We start from the raw sequence: 24218 nt of genomic DNA, 5'->3' as shown, positions 1-24218 counted from the left end.
GCGAACCAGAGCAGTGCACGGAAATGCTGTTTACCTTCCCACCAGAGTGGTACCTATTTATCTACTTGCACTTTGACGTGCTTTCTAACTGCTAGATTGGCAGGAGCAGGGACTGAGCAACAGGAGCTCACCCCGTCGCGGGAATTCGAACAAGTATATAAATATATATATAAGTGTGTATATATATAGAGAGAGAAAGAGAGAGCGAGAGAGAGAGAGAAAGAGCGAGACAGAGAGGTACTGCTGTGGCAGGAAGGTAAACGGTGTTTCCGTGTGCTCTGGCGTCCGCCACAGTGTCCCGTTGCACCAGAAGCTGTTTAGTCCTGCTGGCCACATGACCCGGAAAATCTGTCTGTGGACAAACGCCGGCTCCCTCGGCCTGAAAGCGAGATGAGTGCCACAACCTCATAGTCACCTTTGACTGGACATAATTGTCCAGGAGTCCTTTACCTTTTCATGTCACCCAGGTTAGCACTCACTTCCAGTGAGCACTCAGGGCTGATTTCCTTAAGAATGGATTGGTTTGATCTTCTTGCAGTCCATGGGACTCTCAAGAGTCTCCTCCAGCACCATATTTCAAAAGCATCAATTCTTTGGCGATCAGCCTTCTTTATGGTCCAGCTCTCACTTCCATACATCACTACTGGGAAAACCATAGCTTTAACTATACGTACCTTTGTCGGCAAGGTGATGTCTCTGCTTTTTAAGATAGAACCAATTATGGGGTACAGGTTGTTGGGCAGTTGTGCTAATCTACTGAAAGGTTGTCTTCCAAAATATAGTTAGAGCTTCACATAACCACCACAAGGTTCCAACCTGGCCACATTTCCTCCAACAGAGTGGAATTTTTCTTAAAAACTGCGCATGCAATATTCCATAGAAGCACCCTAATATTTCTGCCTAACTTATTTGTTCTACAAACATAGCAACTGTTATAAACAATTAAATTGATGGGCCCGCTTTGAACCACGGTCCTTGCTTTGGACAGGGGGAAAGGAAAGAACTGTTTGACCTGAGTTGAAAATACTTCTTCCCCTAATGAAATCTCTCCCTAAAATCTAAAGTGACGCTCCTGCTTTCAGCTGACAGGAATTACATGGAGAAATGTTTTATTCCAATTGGCACACCATGTCTTTGGAGTCATTACTGCTGTTGCTGCTGATTTCCCAATTCCTACATGCCAGGCTCCGGCTGTTTTTCTAGCTGGATTTAACTCTCTAGCGGCTGTTTCTTCTCTCCCCACAAGCCAACGTAAAGGGTTTGCTGTTTCAGCTTGTTTTGCCATCCCAGTAGAGCTAAAGGCCTCAGGGTACACTGCTGTCTCAGCATCTGAAGCAAGGCAGGCTGCGCCTTCTGTGGTTAAAGCAGCTGATCACAAGTCATAGGCTGGGATTTTTTTTTAGAGAGAGAGAATTGTGCTTTTTTTAGAGAGAGAGAATTGTGCAATCCTGGTCTTCTGGATTCTAGAACCTCTTATGAGTAAGACATGGGTCTTTGCATGACTGCAACCGAAAGCACAACAGGAAACGTTTGCAACACACAGTGCCCATCGCCGCCATCTTGGTAGGGCTGACCTGAGATGTTTTGTTTCATCCTTTATTATTTTATTCACATAATATACATCCTTTACAACAAACAACTCCAAAATAAAATCAATCATATGTAACAAACTGTAAGTCTCATGTTTTCGTTTACACTGATCTCCTCTTCAGTACCTTTACTTGATATTTCTTGCTGCTTTCTGCTTTCCTTATAGAATCTTTATGAAAATTTAAATCTCTTAAATCCTATATGTTAAGTTGTGGGTGAACATATCAGACGACACAGTGATTCTTCAAACAGCTCTTGTTTATTCACAGGCCAGAACTGAGCTGAACTGAAGGGTTCAGCCAGCCTGCTTATATAGAGCTCCACTACAACACAACTGTAACGACTTTCTGTAACTATCCAATCACTGAACATCACTTTCAATCCCTTATTTGCATATGTGGACCTGAGTGAAAACTATCTACAGTATCGTCCTGCTGGCCCAGGGTGAGAACTTCAGTACATAACACTATAGCAATCTTTAACAGTTTCAATTAATCCCTTCACCTCCCTCCCCCACAGCCCCTCCACCTGTGTGTGATCTTCTTTACCTACTATTATTTTTGTTATTGTTGTGTTATTCACTTTATTTGTTATTCCATCCTTCATATATTATTATCCTATCTCCTTGCGCCTCCTGAGACGTTTTGGTTGCCCAAGGCAGATGACCCAAGCAGCCATTCCCTTGCCACTTAAAACAAGGTGCTGCCCATTAGGAGTTCAGTGCAATGGGTGGGAACAGCATGAGCAAAACCTGCCACCCTTAACAGGTTGGCACCTGTCTGTCTCAGGAGACACCCCTTGGGGGGTGAAGATTACAGCGCCTACTATGGCTGTAGAGACCAATATGGGAGAGACATGTTTTATTGCAGCTGGGGCAGAAGTAATAATAATAATAATAATAATTTATTATTTATACCCCGCCCATCTGGCTGGGTTTCCCCAGCCACTCTGGGCGGCTTCCAACTGAATATTAAAAACAGTACAGTATCAGACATTAAAAACTTCCCTAAAGAGGGCTGCCTTCAGTTGTCTTTTAAAAATAAAATAGTTGTTTATTGCCTTGACATCTGCTGGGAGGGCGTTCCACAGGGCAGGCGCCACTACCAAGAAGGCCCTCTGTCTGGTTCCCTGTAACCTTACTTCTCGCAATGAGGGAACCGCCAGAAGGCCCTCGGCGCTGGACCTCAGTGTCCGGGCTGAACGATGGGGGAGGAGACGCTCCTTCAGGTATACTGGGCCGAGGCCGTTTAGGGCTTTAAAGGTCAGCACTAACACTTTGAATTGTGCTCGGAAACATACTGGGAGCCAATGCAGATCTCTCAGAACTGGTGTTATGTGGTCCCGGTGGCCGGGTGTGCTGCTGCAGTTGCACCATGGTGCAACCCAGCGGTCATTTCTCCTCTGGTCACTGCTGTGGATGCACAACCTGCCTGGGTGTCCGTTTCAAAAACAAACCGGGCAAAACCTTCCAGCTGTAATCGCATCCCAAATCCGCTGTGCATCAGGCCATGAATATCCATTTTATTTGTTTCTACTCCCATCCACGCTATACATTTAAAGCACATGGATCCTCCAGAGAATCCCGGGGACTATAGTTCGTTAAGGGTGCTGGGAACTGTAGTTCCGCGAACAGTAAATTGCAGTCCCCGGGATTCTCTGGAGGATCCATGTGCTTTAAATGTATAGCGTGGATGAGACCCATTGCTTAAGTCTTGGGTGCATGGGGGAGAGGCATAGATCCTGGGCGCTTTGTTCCAGATTTCGCCAATGAGTTACTTTGTGTGGCTCTGGCTGAGTCATTCATTACACCCTCTGATTTCCCGTCAGTAAATTCCCCAAAACAATGTTGCCTTGTTCTTCCAGTAACCCCCCTAGATCTGTGAGTGGATCAGACTCCGCAAGATCAAAGTCGGAGGGGAGATGTAGAGATTCTTTTCTTTCTGATTATCTATTTTTTTTATATATGAAAAAAGTTCTGTTGTTTGAGGGATTTGCAGCACTGCTGGGATAGAGGAAGAGGAGGAGACGTGGGCGCCAGAGGAGCACGACATGGGGGTGTGTCAAGGGGCTGGGGAAAACAGCAGCAGGCCAGAAGGACAGGCAGAAAAAGGACTTTGGACTCAAATGCATCTCTAGGGATGAGGTTTCCAGAGGAATGGAATATATATTTTAAAAGTTTACTTATGCTGTCATGCAATGAAAGACACACAGAGCGGGATGCAGTATTCTGGGGGTGCTTGTTGTCCCTGAGAAACTGTTCCTTCCCACAGATCCCATTATGGCTGTTTCCTCAGACACAGCACTTGTGTTTTATAGGCAATGGGCTTCCACTCCCGACAGAAAGATCTGTCAAGTTAAGCTTAGCCCATTTCCCGATTTTCCCAATCCTGAAATTCAGTTCTCCACATTTCTGTAGCAATTTGTGAACCGAATCTTTTAAGAATACAGTGGTACCTCGGGTTCCATACGCTTCAGGTTACATATGCTTCAGGTTACAGACTCCGCTAACCCAGAAATATTACCTCGGGTTAAGATCTTTGCTTCAGGATGAGAACAGAAATCATGCTCCGGTGGCGCGGCAGCAGCAGGAGGCCCCATTAGCTAAAGTGGTGCTTCAGGTTAAGAACAGTTTCAGTTTAAGAACAGACCTCCAGAACGAATTAAGTTCTTAACCCGAGGTACCACTGTACTCATGAAAATTCATCACTGAGAAATTCTCCTAGTAAACAATCTTTCTTTGCAATTTTAATTAACGTCCATAGTTTTGCAAGCAATCCCCCCTAATAGAATGCATTCTATACGTTATTTCCACTAATATATTATTAGTTCTGCTGGTACATTCATTTTTTGTTTTGTTGGAGAACCACACCACAAAATTCGGATACGTGCAAATTTCGAAGGATGCTTCCGTGTTTCGGTTCTCACTGGTTTTGGGGCTGTTGTTTTTTTGAAAGTGCAAATTCGATACATTCTCCTTCCCATGTGAACTGAACTAAATTTCCCCCTCGCCCCCAGCCCTCCCCAACCATGCTGTAGTTGGCCCTGTCTTTTGACCCTCATTCACATGAAAAGATAAATCCAGCCTGTTTCAGCGGTACTTGAATGAGGCATATGGAGAAAATGTGCAACCCAGCTGCACATTGGCAGGAAGTGGTGGGAAGGTTTCTTATAACAAGAGCCACAACAACAACATTTCATAAGCACTTAGAAAAAAACTAGGTACTGTGCCATCTGCACATTACATAAGACTAGCAATGACAAATCTAGCTCTCTTGATCCCTGGATTTGGGCAAGGTTGAATCTGATTAAAGTACAGTTTTACCGCAAACAACTACATTAAATAAATTCACAAATGCAATCCTATACATGTCTACTTGTATATGTGTCTACGTCTAGCAGCACTTGCTAGAAAATGTATAGATAGAAAGACTGCCTAAATTGCCTCTGTTGAAACACTTGGCTGCATGTTATTAGGAGTCTGCTGTTTTGCTATTGAGCATTTTGTACCTCAGGCCTGTACCTGACGCTGAATGTCCTCCCTCGGGTTGCCAGCAAATGTCACCTAAAACAACATTTTGAAGTGAATCTGGAGTCTCTTGCTGAGCAAACATTGCTGGAAGATACCAAGAGTGTTTTTAAAAATTCTTGCAAAACTATTTGGGTAATGGTGCTGCTGACCCACACAGACAAAGAGTGTTGTGGAATGTTGCACAGTTCTTTCCTCTGGAGTCAGGGCACGCTCCATCTGAGCAGAAAAAGTGGGTGGCGTGAGGCTCCTTTCCTTTCTGGTCATTTTTCTAATAATCCCTTCCCAAGCTTGTTTTTCATACAATGGTACCTTGGTTCTCAAACTTAATCCGTTCCAGAAGTCCGTTCCAAAACCAAAGCGTTCCAAAACCAAGGCGTGCTTTCCCATAGAAAGTAATGCGAAACGAATTAATCCGTTCCAGACTTTTAAAAGCAACCCCTAAAACAGCAATTTAACATGAATTTTACTGTCTAACGAGACCATTGATCCATAAAATGAAAGCAATAATCATTGTACTGTACTATAAATAAGACAGTATTGCAGATGATAAAAATTAAAATTAATTTTTTCCCACATCTGCACTGATGATAGTCATTGTTTGGATGGGGGGCTTTTATCTATTTACGCAGTCACACACAGCCACAAAAACAAATTAATCAAAAAAGCCACAAAAACACAAAACAAATAGCAAAAACAAAAGCACCAAACTTAATCAGTTCCGGAAGTCCATTTGACTTCTGAAATGTTCAAAAACCAAGGCACAGCTTCTGATTGGTGCAGGTGCCCCAGAAACAAAAGCTGACAGCCACATTGGATTTCCGGCTTTCGAAAAACATTCGAAAACTGGAACACTTCTGGGTTTCCGGAGTTTGAGAACCAAAGCATTTGAGAACAATGGCGTTTGAGAACCAAGGTATCACTGTACTTAGAGGGAAAGCTTTAGGGGCCTTGTTATCTTCGAAGCCACTTGGTGAAGCGTGATCTGGAGCTGAAAAAGTAATGGATGGGGCGAGGACGAAGCAGTCTTAACTATACATGTTCTAGACATGTTTTTAGTTTTTAAAAAAGCACAGCAGGGAGGTGGGGACACAGAACTCCCTGAAGTTTGAGCCAGAGCCTGCACATGCATTACTTGGGAGTAAATCTCATTGAGTTCAGCAGAAACATACTTTGCTGAAAGGGGCATCAGCCTCTCAGCAGCCCTGGAGGAGAGTCAGAGGCATTTAAAGGTGAACCTGCCTCGCTGGCACTTCCTGAAACAATGCAGAGAAAATGAGAATGGACAGATTTGCCTTTCCCTAGTGGCTGAGACAGTGAAACCAGGGCAAGTGTGGATAGGTCAGAAAGGAAGGTAGCTGATCTTTGACAACTTGCAGATCCAACCTCGCTTGCTGCTTTGTGCTCTGATAGCAGTGATGCCAGCGCCGTTGCACCTTCCCTTCCACCGTTGGCAAAATGAGATATTATGAGCACTCTTGGACTCTGTTTCCCTCCCATATGACTGCATGAGAATGCCACGTCGGAGTGGCAAGGAGATAACACTTGATTTCTGACCCTTGGGCACGTCACATCAAGAGGGCCAGTGTGCCAGCAATTTCAGCAAAAGAGTTTAAAATTAATGAGCCAGATCTTTGAAAAAATAAAATAAGCTGGCAAGTTGATGAGAAAACAACAGCAAGTGTTAAGTCTTTTGTTTTCATTTCAAAAATGCAGTTGGTCGCTTTGTATTTCTGATCTGAAGCATTGAAGACAGTCATTTCTTCATGGGGAAAAACAGTCAAGACCTTGCCTGTTAAGGCTGTGGAAAAAACCTCATGCTGTTTTGTGTGCATTGATTATCCACACACAAAATAATAATAATAATTTATTATTTGTACCCCGCCCATCTGGCTGGGTTTCCCCAGCCACTCTGGGCGGCTTCCAACAAAGATTAAAAATACATTAAAATGTCACACACTAAAAACTTCCCTGAACAGGGCTGCCTTCCGATGTCTTCTAAATGTCAGGTAGTTGTTTATTTCCTTCACATCTGATGGGAGGGCGTTCCACAGGGCGGGTGCCACTACCGAGAAGGCCCTCTGCCTGGTTCCCTGTAACTTTGCTTTTCGCAGCGAGGGAACTGCCAGAAGGCCCTCGGCGCTGGACCTCAGCGTCCAGACAGAACGATGGGGGTGGAGATGCTCCTTCAGTTATACTGAGCCTTTGAGGCCATTTAGGGCTTTCAAGGTCAACACCAACACTTTGAATTGTGCTTGAATTGTGCTCGGAAACGTACTGGGAGCCAATGTAGGTCTTTCAGGACCGGTGTTATGTGGCCTCGGCGGCCGCCCCCAATCACCAGTCTAGATGCCATATCTGACTGGGACCCAGATGAATGGGAAGGGAATGCCACTGGTTTGAATGTTAAAGTCTTAGTTTCGCGTGCAGTGGTTAAAGTTGGTACCATAAACTGACCCTGGAAGAAGTAAGAGCTGTTCAACAGTGGAACGGTCTCCCTCAGGAAGTGGTGGACTCTCTTTCCTTTGAGGTTTTTAAGCAGACGTTGGTTCACCATCTGTCATGGATTGAGATTCCTGCATTGCAGGGGGTTGGACTGGATGCCCCCTGGAGGTTCCTTCCAACTCTACAATTCTATGATACTGTGAACAATAGAGTGCAATATACAGTGGTACCTTGGGTTACAGATGCTTCAGGTTACATACGCTTCAGGTTACAGACTCCGCTAACGCAGAAATAGTACCTCTGGTTAAGAACTTTGCTTCAGGAGGAGAACAGAAATTGTGCTTTGGCGGCGCGGCGGGAGCGGGAGGCCCCATTAGCTAAAGTGGTACTTCAGGTTAAGAACAGTTTCAGGTTAAGAACGGACCTCCAGAACGAATTAAGTTCTTAACCCGAAGTACCACTGTAAAAGCATGTTAGGTAAAGGTAAAGGTAAAGGGACCTCTGACCATTAGGTCCAGTCGTGGCCAACTCTGGGGTTGCGGCGCTCATCTTGGTTTATTGGCCAAGGGAGCCAGTGTACAGCTTCCGGGTCATGTGGCCAGCAGGACTAAGCCGCTTCTGGCGAACCAGAGCAGCGCACGGAAACGCCGTTTACCTTCCCACTGGACTGGTACCTATTTATCTACTTGCACTTTGACGTGCTTTCGAACTGCTAGGTTGGCAGGAGCAGGGACCGAGCAATGGGAGCCCACCCCGTCATAGGGATTTGAACCGCCGACCTTCTGATTGGCAAGCCCTAGGCTCTGTGGTTTAACCCACAGCGCCACCCGTGTCCCTCAAAGGCATGTTATGGCCCCCCAAAGTTGGACCTGTAGCAAGGCAGCTCTTAAAGCAGGATTCCCTGACCTGTTTCTTCTCAGATGTTTCCGCCTGCCACTCAGACAGAGCCGGTGGGAATTAGAGCCCAAAACATCTGGAGAAGAAGCAGGTTGAGGCAGGCTGTCCTAAAGGCATGCAGGGATCTCTGTCAGGAGGAAAATACAAGCTGCAGGCAGTTTCCACCACGTGGTGACGAAGCTCCAGCTGTTTGCTTATCTGCTAGAAAAATAAACCCCCAAGATGTTTTCTGCATGTCTCCATGAACCTCAGATACGGTCATCCTGACCTCTGGTCTCAGCAGCGCTAAGGAGGGTTACTTTAGGTCAGACTTTGAAATGAGAAGCACGCTTTGCATTGAAGCCCGAAAGGGTAGCTGTGTGCTAGTTCCTTTTCTGAGCGGACGTTCCCAGGACCCCATTCTTTTATTCTGAATTAATTACCGCCAAATTGTGGGATTAGAAGGGGCTTCCGATGAGCTGCCTAGCTCTGGGGTTGCCAGCTTTTAAAACCAGCCCTGCACCTGTGTCTTTTGATAAAAAGATGCCTGCTTCTTGGGAGAAAAGCAATGACAAACCTAGACAGCATCTTAAAAAGCAGAGACATTACCTTGCCGACAAAGGTCAGTATAGTTAAAGCTATGGTTTTTCCCAGTAGTGATGTATGGAAGTGAGAGCTGGACCATAAAGAAGGCTGATCGCCGAAGAATTGATGCTTTTGAATTCTGGTGCTGGAGGAGACTCTTGAGAGTCCCATGGACTGCAAGAAGATCAAACCTCTCCATTCTGAAGGAAATCAGCCCTGAGTGCTCACTGGAAGGACAGATCCTGAAGCTGAGGCTCCAATACTTTGGCCACCTCATGAGAAGAGAAGACTCCCTGGAAAAGACCCTGATGTTGGGAAAGATGGAGGGCACAAGGAGAAGGGGACGACAGAGGATGAGATGGTTGGACAGTGTTCTCGAAGCTACCAGCATGAGTTTGACCAAACTGCGGGAGGCAGTGGAAGACAGGAGTGCCCGGCGTGCTCTGGTCCATGGGGTCACGAGGAGTCGGACATGACTAAACGACTAAGCAACAACAACAATGCAGATAAACTTTTCCTGGGGTAAAGATGAAGACTTATAGAGGAAGAACTTCACCTTATTTTTGACATTTCACCAACAGCAACAACAGGGGTGTGTGTGGGAGAGGAGGTGGTAAACAGTAGCCAGGGTTGCCAACTTTTCAGCCAGCCTCTGCAGCTGTGCCTTTAACAGCAGCCTGTTCTGAGCTACTTAGCAGATGACAGTGTTTTGCCTCCAAGCCGTGGAGGTAAAAACCACCCAGAGCTGCAGAAGAGCAGAGAGTGCTGTTCGGATCAATTGGCAACATGGTTCTAACTAGTAACTATATTAATAAGTCTTGCAAACACAACCAATTAAGCTCAATGCCCAATTGTTACAAGAAACAGTGGTGTGGTGTGGGGAGGAATATTGTTTTGTAGGCCCAGCTGAAGACTTCGGCTTCCAGAAGCAAGCGGCTTCTTTCAGAGTTGCAATACAGGCAGACGTCCCAACAGGAGATCTCCTCCCCATCGCCGTATCTCCAGACTGGGGGGAAAGTCACCCTTTGAATTTTTTTACCTGTCGTGATTAAAGCAAGAAAGGGCTCTGCTGGGAAAATAAAACTCCCCTTGTGCCTCAGCTTAATTCCTAGCTAGAAGCTCGAGAAAGGCACTTGTGTGTGTGTGCTTTATGCTTAAAAGGGTGTGTGAAACGGCGTTGATTTTAAAAAACAACAGCACTGTTTCATAGAACTTCTTACTCAGGTGTTTTTAGACACTGAGGTGTTTTTAGAGCACCTCAAAGGCCCTGCTTGTAGTATTCATCACAGCACCTCAGCCAAGCCTACAACCCAAAATACAGTCTGTGGTGGAGGAATTCTACCTCTCTTGTTGACTTCCTTCCTTAAAAACTGAACAGGCTGTATAGTTTGAGCTATCCGGGGTGGGAGGAAATTTGGGGGCTTGGAGTCCTGTTCCCCATACACCACAGGAGATTCACAGTAAAAAAGGCTTCAGTTGGTAGACTTGGCAATTAAACTCCTGCGGTTCAGGAGAAGCAGTAAGGCCAAACAAGGACAGCGGTGACTGCGAGGCGATAAAGGCCACATTCAAACAATGTATTTAAAGATTTCTGGGAGCATCTTAAGGATGCTGAGAGTTGTTAGGAGACACCTATCCCCCCCTCCAAGAACTACAATTCCCAGACTTCCCTGGGGGAGAAGGATTTAATGTCAAACCACTCTGGGAACTGTAGCTCTGGGATGGGGAACCAGCATTTCCTTGCCACTTCCGGCACCCTCAACAAACTGCAGGTCCCAGAATTCTTGGGGGCAAGCCATGGCCCATGGCAGTTTAAAATGGTATCATTGTGTTTTAAACGTATGGTATGCATGTGGTCAACGTCAGTGGGTGGTGAGGGGGAAGTGGAGGCCCTCCAGCACCAGAAAGGGTGTTATTTATATATTATTATTTTAATGTATTTTTAATTTTTGTTGGAAGACGCCCAGAGTGGCTGGGGAGACCCAGCCAGATGGGTGGGGTACAAATTACTTTAATAGCGGCTGAATTTTTAAGTGCTGTCCATGAAGAAAGAATGGGCCATGATAAAGAGACTTAGTGGTTTTTAATGGTAGGTGATGTTGCTGTGTTGTATTATATTATTTATGTACATCAATTTATTTCTTGGAGTTAAGAATAGGACTGGGATAAATTGTGTTCGCTGAGCCCGTATTTTATACAGTCTGTATATGATGCTTGTTTGTTAATGTGAGGTGTGATATGCCTAATAAAGGATTTTGAATTTGAATTGAATTGAATTATTATTACAGTCATACCTCAGGTTACAGACACTTCAGGTTGCGTGATTTTGGGTTGCGCATTGCGCCGAACCCGGAAGTACCGGAAGTGCGCAGGCCCGGACGCTGCGGGCTGCGGATGCTGCGGGTTGCGAACGTGCTTCCCGCACGGATCACGTTTGCAACCCAAGCGTCCACTGTATTATTATTATTATTATTATTATTATTATTATTATTATTAAATTTGCCATCCTCTTTATCTCACCCAGAGCAACCCAAAGCAACTGCCAACCAAAATGTTACCCTGAGCCCAATACATTTGACTCCTGAAGAGGCACATCCCTGTGATGTCGTCCCCTTGCTGATTGGTGGTTGTTATTCCATTTGCTGCCTGAAACAGCCGCCTCACTTTACCTCAGATCCGTCCACGCAACTCCGCGACCCGCCAAGCTGAATGGATTGTGGGCTCCATTTGTCTTGGTGGGTCACGCAGGTTGTATGTATGCCGGTTTGCTCTACTGCTAAGGCAGCAAGAGGCCTGTTAGCACTTGTCTAGAAAACAGCTGGTGGTACAAGGAATAATAATAATAAGGATAATAATTTGTACCCCGCCCATCTGGCTGGGTTTCCCCAGCCATTCTGGGCAGCTTCCAACGAAGATTAAGAATACATTAAAAAGAAAGAACCTCAGACTGTCATGGGTTGTGCATGTCTGCAAGAGTTTGTGCCTTGCATGTGCTCATTTTGTTAGGCCTCGGTTTCTTGTTCAGTTCAGCGTGTTCCTGGCAGGGTGAATTCGCCTCTTTGACTCACAACCCTGCGAACCCTTTTCTCTCGAAGCACCCTTACGAAATCCCTCCTGTCAACAGAGTCACAAGAAGAGAAGTCTCCTCCATCCCAGCGACCCAGACGTTTGCGACAGGACACCAACCATTTCCTGCTTTCTGCATCCTAGTTGCAAAGAACGACGTTTTCCCCAGCAAAACCCCACCTCGCCTCTGAAAGTTCTGTCTAGAGTTGTGCACAAAATGGCCTCTCAAAATTCTGTGCTCTTATTTGTGGGCAGAGAAACCGTGGGGAGAAGCATTCACAGCCAGCGCTACCGTTGGGCAGATTGAGTTGGCTGCCTCAGGCAGCAAATGCAGGGGGTTGGGAGCAGTGGCCAGATGATAGTGGACTGCATCATGTGGCCTGCAGCCTCCTAAGCTCAGGTGCTCTGGAAGGCACTGCTCTGTTGACAATGGCGAAACAAGATTCAGGGCAATGTCTGGTCACGGCTGCATTGAATGAAAGGCTTCAGTGAGCCAGACACTATCTTGCTGTTCACCCAAAGCAACCCAGGCTACATTTGCACCATATATCAAAAGATCTCTTATAAAAGTTTAAGTATCATGGCTCCCCCAAAGCATACTGGGAACTGTAGTTTGTTAAGGGTGCTGAGAGTTGTTAGGCAATTCCTATCCTCGCCCAAGAGCTACAATTCCCAAAGCGGCTTAACAAGCAATCCCTCTTCCCAGAGAACTCTGGGAATGGCAGCTCTGGGAGCAGAATAGTAGTCATCGCGCTGTGGGTTAAACCACAGAACCTAGGGCTTGACGATCAGAAGGTCAGTGGTTTGAATCCCCGCGACAGGGTGAGCTCCCGTTGCTGGGTCCCTGCTCCTGCCAACCTAGCAGTTCCAAAGCACGTCAAAGTACAAGTAGATAAATAGGTACCGCTCCAGTGGGAAGGTAAACGGCGTTTCCGTGCGCTGCTCTGGTTCGCCAGAAGCGGCTTAGTCCTGCTGGCCACACGACCCGGAAGTTGTACGCCGGCTCCCTCGGCCAATAAAGTGAGCTGAGCGCCACAACCCCAGAGTCGGCCACGGCCACGATTGGACCTAATGGTCAGGGGTCCCTTTACATTTACCTTTACCCACTCTCAGCACCTTTAACCAACAACAGTTCCCAGGATACTCTGGAGAAAGCCATGCCTGTTGAAGTGGCGTAAGAGTGCATTAATTGATAAATTTCAACCCCTTTCTAGTTTTGTCAGGTGTGCAATAACATACCCTTTCCTGTTTCATATGGGATTAAACCAGAGCAAAAAACACCTCTTGGTTCCTTCCCCATAACATGAAATATTATTCTTGCTGTCCAGTAATATGAATTAGGTAGTTTGGGGGTTTGCACCCCAAATATGTCTCTATAAATGACGTGGATAAACCACTTTGGTTTACAACCCTATGCGCACTTCTGGCAGTAATCCCAATTGAACTCAATGAGACTTATGCCTGAGTAGACAGACATTGGCAGAGTACCTGCATTGCATGCAGGAGTTCCGAAGTTCAACACCTGGCATCTACAGGTACAGCTGAGAGTGACCTCTGCCTTAAATCTTGAGCAGCTGTTGCCATTACTGAGCTAGCTGAACCAAGGGTCTAACACAGCATGAGGCAGCTTATTCTATTCCTATGAGTTGACTTGATATCCCTTGGTATAACTTGAGGTGTCTGTCTATTGACAGATCTGGCAATTGCGACCTGTCACGTAGGGATGTGGACAATCCCAGATGAATTTTCCAAGGGTCCAAAAACTCACAAAAACACCGTGTACAGTTCACTGTGTCTCTTACTGTCAGGATTCACTTGTGCATGCCTGAAAAAGTGGTAGAAATGTGTACAGTGGTACCTCGGGTTACATACGCTTCAGGTTACATACGCTTCAGCTTACAGACTCCGCTAACCCAGAAATAGTGCTTCGGGTTAAGAACTTTGCTTCAGGATGAGAACAGAAATCGTGCTCCAGCAGCGCGGCAGCAGTGGGAGGCCCCATTAGCTAAAGTGGTACCTCAGGTTAAGAACAGTTTCAGGTTAAGAGCGGACCTCTGGAACGAATTAAGTACCATATTTTTTGCTCTATAAGACTCACTTTTTCCCTCCTAAAAAGTAAGGGGAAATGTGTGTGCGTCTTATGGAGCGAATGCAGGCTGCGCAGCTATCCCAGAAGCCAGAACAGCAAGAGGGATTGCTGCTTTCGCTGCGCAGCGATCCCTCTTGCCGTTCCGGCTTCTGAGATTCAGAATATTTTATTTCTTGTTTTCCTCCTCCAAAAACTGGGTGCGTCTTGTGGTCTGGTGCATCTTATAGAGCGAAAAACACGGTACTTAACCCGAGGTACCACTGTACATTTGTTTTCAGACACTCATAAGCTACACATTCAGCAACAGACTTGAACAGTCTCAACAGCAAAACAGTTGAATGGCAGTAGAGGGGAGGATATAGTTTGGAGGAGAGATGGGGCAAATGTCTCCTCCATCTTCTTCCCTGTTACCTCTGCTGGGGTACTCCAATATGAGTTTGTCACCACTGGGAACAGAAGCGTTAAGGGAGAAGAAATCGGTGGATAAGAGTTTTGCATGGCCTCCCGCTGCTGTTTCCTTCTCCCCTCTGAATCACCTTTTCCCCAACTCTGTCCCACTGTTTTATGTTAACTCAGTCTGACTTCGATCGCCCATTTCGGGCCTCACTGTAGCATAAACACATTTTAATCAATGCCACCTTTTCCCCACCACCCAAGAACACAATTCGTTTCGTGCAAGAAAACAATTTTCAGTGAAGCTTGTCCAAAATACAGTGGTACCTCAGGTTAAGCACTCAATTCGTTCCAGAGGTCCGTTCTTAACCTGAAACTGTTCTTAACCTGAAGCACCACTTTAGCTAATGCGGCCTCCTGCTGCTGCTGCGCCACAGGAGCACGATTTCTGTTCTCATCCTGAAGCAAAGTTCTTAACCTGAGGTACTATTTCTGGGTTAGTGGAGTCTGTAACCTGAAGTGTATGTAACCCGAGGTACCACTGTAGCTGCAAAAAAATGGGAGAAAGATGGCCATGGGAAATGTGTGAGAGCCCCTCTCCACGTTCTCCAGGCAGAGAGGAAAAAGAATTATTTAACAACTTCTATTCTGCCTGATGGGGAGACCTGTGTAAGTCAAAAGTTCACATACTTGATGCAATAAAAAACATTGCTTTAACTATTTTGTTCTCTCTCTCTCTCTCTCTCTCTCTCTCTCTCTCTCTCTCTCTCTCTCTCTGGTGAGTTCAGGGTTAAGACTTTCCCTAGCAGTGTGTGTGTGTGCAAAGTGTGTGTGTGGGTGTTAAACTTTGTCCTCGATGCCACTTTGGCAAAATTTTGTGACTACTACTGCTGCTGACTCTGCCAGTCCCGCCTCCCTCCCCCCCCCTCTTTCCTACCAGCTGAGCTGGGTATTTAAGTCTGCACAGAGGGTCTGGCTAAACACTTTCCAGACTCCAGAGGAAGAGAAGGTAAAAGAAGGTGAGAGCATAGCAGGATAACTGGCAACTTTGCACAAGCTTTTCTTGTTTTGAAGGTGTGTCGGGTTTGTGGGTTCTAATGTGCATTGTGGACTGGGACCAAGAGACCAAGGGGAAAGAGCTGTTTTTGATTTAAGGACATTTGGAGAAAAGTCTGTTAATGTAGGGTTGTTTTTGTGTGTTTTTATTAATGGTATGGCATTCAGTGGGGTCTCCCTTTCAGGACTGAGCAGATAAAGTCTCATCGTTGGCTGGTCTGCGATTAATCCTGTGTGTGTCTCTCTTAAAGATTCCTGCTGGTGGAGGAAAATACCCACACCCACCCTCGAGTCACTCCATTACCTAATTTTGTCCCTTTTTCTTATGTCTCCGTTTCTCAGAAGGGTCCAGAAAAGCCGGTGATCATGAAATTCCTTGCCCTGTTTTTCACAGCGGTCCTGCTGGGAGGTGAGTGGCAGAATTGGAAGAGGTGGTTTGTCTTGAATAAAATCGGACGCACACAGAACGAGCTAAGCACCCTTTGTCCCCTCTGTCCCAATGCTCTTTAAAGGCTAGTTCAAAGGCAGCATGGACTTCTATACTCCGTGGGTGTGGAACTTCCACAAACAGTGGCAGTTTACCTCGGTGAAGCAGATCAGAGCAGCTCTTAGTCTTATGCCATGGTTTATTGGGAGAATATCGCTTCTCCACAAGTTGTGTGTGGCGTGAGCTAATGTAAAGAGGGAAGGAAGGTAGACTAGACACATCAGAACATCAGGGTTGCGTTGTGGGGAGCGGCCAGAAATCTGAGCTAGCTTGACTTTTGTGCTTTGAAATTATGGGGATGTTGGCCACATGGGCTTTAAAACTCTGTCCTGCTCACTGTACGATGGATGCCGCTTTATAAAAAAATTGGACACTTGTCCATCTATCTCAGGGCTGTCTGCACTTCCTGGTAGCCGTGCCAGATTTATGTATAAGCTAAACAAGCTATAGCTTAGGGCCCCACTCTCTTGGGGGCCCCCAAAAAAATTAAAGGAAAAAAACTGGATGTACATTTCCAAAATATAAGATAAAAAAGCAAATAAAATAAAACCTACATACAGCAACAGTGTTTTGCGTTGTGTAGGCTCCTAGGATGTAAGTCATGGACCCTGCCTGCTAGCCTGCTCCCTAAAATATCACTGGTTTGCTCATTTGTATATATAGGATAGGGATGCGGGTGGCGCTGTGGGTTAAACCACAGAGCCTAGGACTTGCCGATCAGAAGGTCAGCGGTTCGAATCCCCATGACGGGGTGAGCTCCCATTGTTTGGTCCCTGCTCCTGCCAACCTAGCAGTTCGAAAGCATGTCAAAGTGCAAGTAGATAAATAGGCACCACTCTGGCAGGAAGGTAAACGGCATTTCCATGCGTTGCTCTGGTTCGCCAGAAGCGGCTTAGTCATGCTGGTCACATGACCCGGAAGCTGTACACCGGCTCCCTCGGCCAATAAAGCGAGATGAGCGTCACAACCCCAGTCGGTCACGAGTGGACCTAATGGTCAGGAGTCCCTTTACCTTTACCTATATATAGGGTGCATACATTCTGCATGTGCAAATGGCTTTAGATACCTATTAGGTCCATAAATTACCATATAGCATATATTCAACACAAAAAACAGCAACCATTTGTTGTTGACAAAACACAGCTGGACATATAAAGGGCCCCATTACCTTCAGTAGCTGAGGGCCTCATCAAACCTAAATCCGGCCCTGGCTGGTAGCATCTCTCAGGGGCACAGAGCACTTCACTTGTCCAACTGTGTAATGTGTAATATGTAATAAGGGAAGGGACCTATTGCTGATTGTGGAAGGAGGGAGCTGTAGAGTCCTTTGCCCCCTCTCATAGCCTGGCAGCGTGGTGTAGTGGTTGGAGCATGAGACTAGGATTGTGGGGAGAGCCAGGTTTAAATTCCTGCTCAGAGAGGGTTGACTCTGAGTCAGCCAGCCTCGCCTACCTTACAGGATTGTTTTGAGGATAAAGAGGGAAGTTCTCGGAAGGCCGGGCATGATAAACCTGCAAATAAATGGGAAGAAAATGCATCCTAAGGAGAAAGGTTGGGGTGGGCTTTTACCAGAAGGGAAGGCTCTGTGGGGGTCCGGACTGACCACCCTAGGCTGAAGTAGTTCGCTATTTGCCTATTCCGGCATGCAGGTGCCTCGTCAAGGTTAGTTTAGGACTTGTGTTTAACAACCGCAACCTTTGGCCCCACCAATGGGTCACCCTATCTAGGAATGCTGAGTTGTGAAAGTAACATCAGCCCTAAGAGCTGCTGGGATTAGTTAAGGACGTTTGTGCCATCGATTGATGACACAAGGAAAGGAGGTTTATGGCACTTCCATCTGGGCTTGCGAAATGACCGGCATTTTGAAAACCAAAGCACTGGACAGTCACAAACTACACACTCAAGCCCTTCCATCCCATTCCAGTCGCTGAGACACTAGCTAGCGATGCAAAGAGGCAACAAGATGGCGGCACTTCCCCCTGCAACAGGAAGTACCTTTTTAATTGGGGACGTGTCTCCAACAAAGTTATATTCAGAGGAGGCCCACTGAAATCAATAGACACATGCCTATTGTTTTTAAGTGGGTCTCCTCTGAGCAGGACTACGCCGCATAAAACCCTTAATGTTTTGCCTCCTTGCCATCACTCGCAGGAGTGTGGCTTCGCTGATTCCAAGGGCCTCGCTTTGTAAGTGGCTTGCGACCTGGTGGGATGCCCCATATTGACAGGCATCCCTCATTCAGTTTGGGGGAACGTGAGTTTGGCCTGTTTCTAGATCCTTGAATGTTTTCCTCCTTTCCCTAATCCACGCAGGCTCCTTGGCCAACCCTGTCCCCGAAGAAGGGACAAAATCCAAATGGGAGGAGACGGTGGATGTCTTCAGGGATGTAGTGACCCGGATTGGGGATGCGGCTGATGATGCCACTGCTCAAATCAAGAGTTCGCAGCTCAGCAAGGAACTGGAGTGAGTGGTTTTGCTTCTTCCTTTTAAGTGGGTACAGGCGCTAGGTGAGGTGTTGTTTTTTTATGACACCTGCTAAACTGGAGTTTTCACAGCCTCACTACATGCTCCAAAAAGTCCAAGCTCACATTACTCTTAAATCTCATAGAATGACATAGATCTTAAGATGGGTGATATCTAATTATTAGAACTGAAACACATTTTGGGGAGGGGAAAAAAATGAAGGCTGTGTACATTTACAGCACATTCAAAGCATGTTACCTCACCCCACCTCAAAGAACTGCACTGTAGTTTGATAAGTGCTCCTGGGAACTGTAACTCTGTGAGGGGTAAACTACTGTTCCCATAATTCTCTGAGGGAAATAATGCATTTCGAATGTGCTTTAAAGGTATAGTGTGTACACAGCCCATATCACACTTACATGGCAGGAATCCCAATCAGAATTGTACAATTTCTGACGTTAAAATAACCCTGGATTTTAGAATCTTCTGTTTTTGTTTGTTTGGACATCAGCCCTTAGAATTTTCAAATTTGTCAGGTCCTTTGCAAAATGTTGCTTTGGTTCTTGCATCCCTAATTTGTTTTGGAACCAACAGAGCTTTGAAATTTACTGGGGCCTGGTGTTAGAGACGGGCATTGTCAGATTGGTTCACACCCTGATATGGCCACGATATCTTCCAGAGTGGTCCCTCATTACCTCCAGGCTCCTGCTGAAGGATGATTTAGGCTGTGCACACATTGCCAGCTTGAAACACAGTTGGATGTTCTTTTCCTCAGTAATAATAATAATTTATTATTTATACCCCGTCCATATGTTTTCCCAGCCACTCTGGGTGGCTTCCAACAAAAGATTAAAAATACATTAAAACATCAGTCATTAAAAACTTCCCTAAAAGGGATGCCTTCAGATGTCTTCTAAAAGTTGGATAGTTGTTTATTTCCTTATCATCTGATGGGAGGGCGTTCCACAGAGCGGGTGCCACCACTGAGAAGGCCCTCTGCCTGGTTCCCTGTAACTTCACTTCTCGCAGTGAGGGAACCTCCAGAAGGCCCTTGGAGCTGGACCTCAGTGTCAGGGCTGAACGATGGGGGTGGAGACGCTGCTTCAGGTATACTGGGACGAGGCTGTTTAGGGCTTTAAAGGTCAGCACCAACACTTTGAATTGCGTTGGTTTGCAGGGGGGGAAATGCACCGAGACACAGTATTCCCTAAGAAACAACAGGATAGATATGGATTGTGGATAATCATCATGTAAATACTGCTTTTTAAACCAGCACTGGGGTCACATTGGATGCAGAGTAAACAAGAGTGTGTACCCAGTGTTAGCTTAATCTGGTGACCTTTTATATGAGTAATAGTTGTTTGGAAGAAGAGTAGCATAAATCCCAGAACATGTCCACTTTCTCTGTGGTGCTGACTGTGGAAGATGTAAGTCACAAGCCGATGTGAGAGAGTGTAGCCAGGATAGACAGGGCTGGATTAACCATTAAGCAAAATAAGCACATCCTTAGGACATACAGGGAAGTGGGGAGGCACCACAGAAATTTGCCATTGCCAGATTTACCATATAGACCGTATGGTGCAGCTGAAGAAAAAGAAACATTATTCATATGAATATAGTAAAATAAACATTATTTTCCATCTTACTGCAGGTTTCGTTTCATTTCAAAAAAATAAAATTTTATTTCACACTTTATTACTGCTTATATTTTGAATAAGATATCTACAGGGATACCAAAATCGCTTAGGGTCTCACAGATGGGAGACATTACAGGGGGAAGCAAATGGCTGATGATTTAAATGTGCTGCTTTGTTGTTTCCTAGAAGCTCTAATAGCTAGATTTTCCAACCACAAACACTTGGTTGGCACTTGTCAGTCGCAGGGGCTGAAGCTGAGACTGGCTGACAGCTTTTTGTTCGTGGCTCAAACAGAGTCTGGTGACAGGCGACCATTTTATCCCACATGTAAGTCAAATCTGACTTGGAGCCCCATCTATGCCTTCTATTTAAGGCTCTCTTATACCACTTCAACAGTCACGGAGAATCCTGGGAACTGTAGTTTGTAAAAGTGCTAGGACTGTGACTTCAATGCAACCATAATAATAATAATAATTCCTTATTTAAATCCTGTCCACCTGACTGGGTTACCCCAGCCGCTCTGGGCTGCTCCCAACAGAATATTAAAAACATAATGAAACATCAAACATTAAAAACTCCCCTAAGCAGGGTTGCCTTCAGATGTCTTCTAAAAGTCCAATAGTTTTTTATTTCCTTGACATCCGAAGGGAGGGCGTTCCACCGGGAAGGTGCCGCCACCGAGAAGGCCCTCTGCCTGGTTCCCTGTAACCTCACTTCTCGCAGGGAGGGAACCACCAGAAGGCCCTCAGAGCTGAACCTCAGTGTCCGGGCTGAACGATGGGGGTGGAGATGCTCCTTCAGGTATATAAGGTCAATGAGGCTGTTTAGGGCTTTAATCAGCACCAACACTTTGAATTGAGCTTGGAAATGTACTGGGAGATGATATAAATCCTCTTAAGACTGGTGTTATACGTTCCCAGCTGCCACTCCCAGTCACTAGTCCAGCAGCCGTGTTCTGGATTAGTTGGTAGTTTCCAAGTCACCTTCAAAGGTAGCCCCACGTAGAGCACATTGCAGTAGTCCAAGCAGGAGATATCCAGATAGACTCATAGACTCATAGAGACCACAAGGGCCATCGAGTCCAACCCCCTGCCAAGCAGGAAACACCATCAGAGCACTCCTGACATATGGTTGTCAAGCCTCTGCTTAAAGACCTCCAAAGAAGGAGACTCCACCACACTCCTTGGCAGCAAATTCCACTGTCGAGCAGCTCTTACTGTCAGGAAGTTCTTCCTAATGTTCAGGTGGAATCTTCTTTCTTGTAGTTTGGATCCATTGCTCCGTGTTCGCTTCTCTGGAGCAGCAGAAAACAACCTTTCTCCCTCCTCTATGTGACATCCTTTTATATATTTGAACATGGCTATCATATCACCCCTTAACCTCCTCTTCTCCAGGCTAAACATGCCCAGCTCCCTTAGCCGTTCCTCATAAGGCATCGTTTCCAGGCCTTTGACCATTTTGGTTGCCCTCCTCTGGACACGTTCCAGTTTGTCAGTGCAGGAGATAACCAGTAGTCCAAGCAGGAGATAACAAGATGATCTGCAGTTGCCAGGTTTCTTTTGGGTTTTGCTAGTGAGGTATACGAGGGATTTAAATGTATGGTGTGAATGTGGCATGACGTCTCCGTCTGGAGAGATCTGAGGCCTGCAAGAATTATGACAGCAGGGCCTAATGCTAGAGAATGACCAGGGTGACACGATTCTGACCCTTCCCTGCTACCTCATCCTTCTCCACAGTGGCTTTATCACAGACACCATGGCGGAGTTGGACCTCTACACAGAGAACCTGCGCTCCAAGATAGGCCCCTACGCCCAGGATGTGCAGCAGCGCCTGACGACCGAAATGTCGGCCTTGTCCGAGAAGCTGCGGACCGACATGGAGGAGACCAAGGGCAAGGTGGTCCAGTACACCAACGACGCGCGCCTGATGCTCAACCACAACATGGAGGTGCTGCGGTCCCAGTTCAACCTCTACATGCGCAAGATGAAGAAGCGCCTCACGAAGGACGTCGACGACCTGCAGAGGAAGTTTGAAGCCTACAGGGCGGAGGTGCAGACCAGCGCAGACGAGAAGGTGGAAGCCGTGCGCCAGAGCCTGGAGCCCTATTTCTCCAAAATCCAAGAGAAGGGGCAACAGCGTTTCCAGGCCCTGGCACAGGCCGTCGGTGAGCAAGGGAAGATGGTCCACGAGCAACTCAACAGCCGAGCTCAGGAGTTGAAGGACTCCTTTGACCAGACGGCCGAAAAGGTGCGCGAGTGGTTCGCCCCCTTGGTGGACGACCTCACCACCCGGATCCAGGCCCTTGTGGAAAAAGTCAAGGAGGCTCAAGCGCAGGTGCAGGCACAGGCCTAAGGCCTGGCGTGTGCTCCCAGGAAGAGCAACATGGCTGACCTCCGTTTCTATGGGAACCAAGATGGCTCTCTTTGGTTGGACAGGTGTTGACGGTCCTTGCTGTATACTAACCTCACACCGCACGGCAGGTCCCCCTCCCTGTCCAGCTCTACTTGGCCAGAGTGCTGCCATTTTGGCCAATTAACATTCCACACACTTTTCTCTGGTGACCAGCACTTTCTAGGTCCTCCATTAGTAACCGCTGTTGCACCTGTGAACCACTGACAGGAAAAGGGCGCTCTGCCCTGTTTCCCCGTTTTAACACCTCACACCCAAGACACTTGTGTCATTCCTTTCACCACAATTTCTTGGCTTTCCTGGTGTTTTTTTCTTTCTTTCCCATTTTGACCTGTTAACTGAATAAAATGTACTTTGGATACAGGGGTCTCCCTTTCTTGTGATGGTTTCATATCTCGTTTTGCATTGCACAACAACCGATACACACACAGAGCAGGAGGAACAGGTAAAGAGTAATTGAAACGGCATCGTTATCCCGAATCAGCAGCATACCTTTGCAGCTCCACAGGGAGCATGAAATCATAAAGGGACCTCTGAGGGCCATCTAGTCCAGCCCCATGCAATGCAGGATGTTTCTGAACACCCAGGTGCAAAAACTCAGGGTTGTTTCTGCTTTGCCAGGTATATTCAAGTGGTTTCTTTCTTTTTGCCCGTCCAGCCACACACAGGCCCAGGCACAAATGAATGCTATAAAATGATGCACTTGGGAATTTACTGGATTGTAGGTCCTGATGGAATTAGATAGGATGGAGGTTAAAGAAGAAGAAGTTAAGTCTATTGTTTTCTGGGCCTGGAAGAAGGGGCCATCCGAATTGGAGAAGGGGCATAGATCTGATTTGCAGGGAGAAGGTGCCAGTTTCAAACCTTGGTATCTTCAAATAGGGCTGGAAGAGACTCCCGCCTGCTGCTGCCAGTCAGTGTAGACCAGGGGTCAGCAACCTTTTTTAGCCGTGGGCCGGTCCACCATCCCTCAGTCCATGTGGTGGGCTGGACTATATTTTTTTTTTTGGGGGGGATGAATGAATTCCTATGCAGAGATGCATTTTAAATAAAAGCACACATTCTACTCATGTAAAAAGACGCTGATTCCCGGATCGTCCACGGGCCAGATTGAGAAGGCGATTGGGCCGCATCCGGCCCCCGGGCCTTCGGTTGCCTACCCATGATGTAGATAGTACAGTGGTACCTCGGATTACATACGCTTCAGGTTACAGTCTCCACTAACCCAGAAATAGTGCTTCAGGTTAAGAACTTTGCTTCAGGATGAGAAAAAGAAATCGTGCTCCGGCGGCGGCGCAGCAGCAGCGGGAGGCCCCATTAGCTAAAGTGGTGCTTCAGGATAAGAACAGTTTCAGGTTAAGAACGGACCTCCGGAACGAATTAAGTACTTAACCCGAGGTACCACTGTATGGAGTTTGATGGACCAATGGTTTGGCTCGGTATGAGGCAGTTTGTCTTGTTCCTATGTGATGGCCCATAGCCTTCTGTAAAGATGCCAACTTTGATTGCCTGATGGAGCCATGGGGCAGAGTCCAAGGCCGATCGCTACTTGGGTCACATGGGAAGGCAGGTGTGATAACAATCCCCACAGCTGCC

The 24218-nt window shown here is 46.6% G+C and overlaps 1 protein-coding gene across 2 annotated transcripts; it reads left to right on the top strand.

Moving 5' to 3' along the window:
• The first annotated feature begins 15411 nt into the window (after positions 1 to 15411).
• On the top strand, positions 15412 to 22983 carry APOE (apolipoprotein E). Of its 2 annotated transcripts, none has more exons than XM_053397816.1 (4): positions 15412 to 15579; positions 15969 to 16035; positions 18426 to 18576; positions 21950 to 22983. In XM_053397816.1, the coding sequence occupies exons 1-4, from the start codon at positions 15427 to 15429 to the stop codon at positions 22563 to 22565; spliced, it is 987 nt and encodes a 328-aa protein (XP_053253791.1). In that variant the 5' UTR covers positions 15412 to 15426; the 3' UTR covers positions 22566 to 22983. The 2 variants fall into 2 exon arrangements, with proteins under 2 accessions (XP_053253791.1, XP_053253792.1); XM_053397817.1 differs by having other exon boundaries at positions 15513 to 15589.
• Positions 22984 to 24218: the final 1235 nt, after the last annotated feature.

The sequence above is a fragment of the Podarcis raffonei genome, chromosome 8 (assembly GCF_027172205.1).
Source record: "Podarcis raffonei isolate rPodRaf1 chromosome 8, rPodRaf1.pri, whole genome shotgun sequence".
NCBI classification, from domain to species: Eukaryota; Metazoa; Chordata; class Lepidosauria; order Squamata; family Lacertidae; genus Podarcis; species Podarcis raffonei.
Note: the sequence above shows the minus strand (reverse complement) of the source record. Positions and strands in the feature narration are given on the sequence as shown.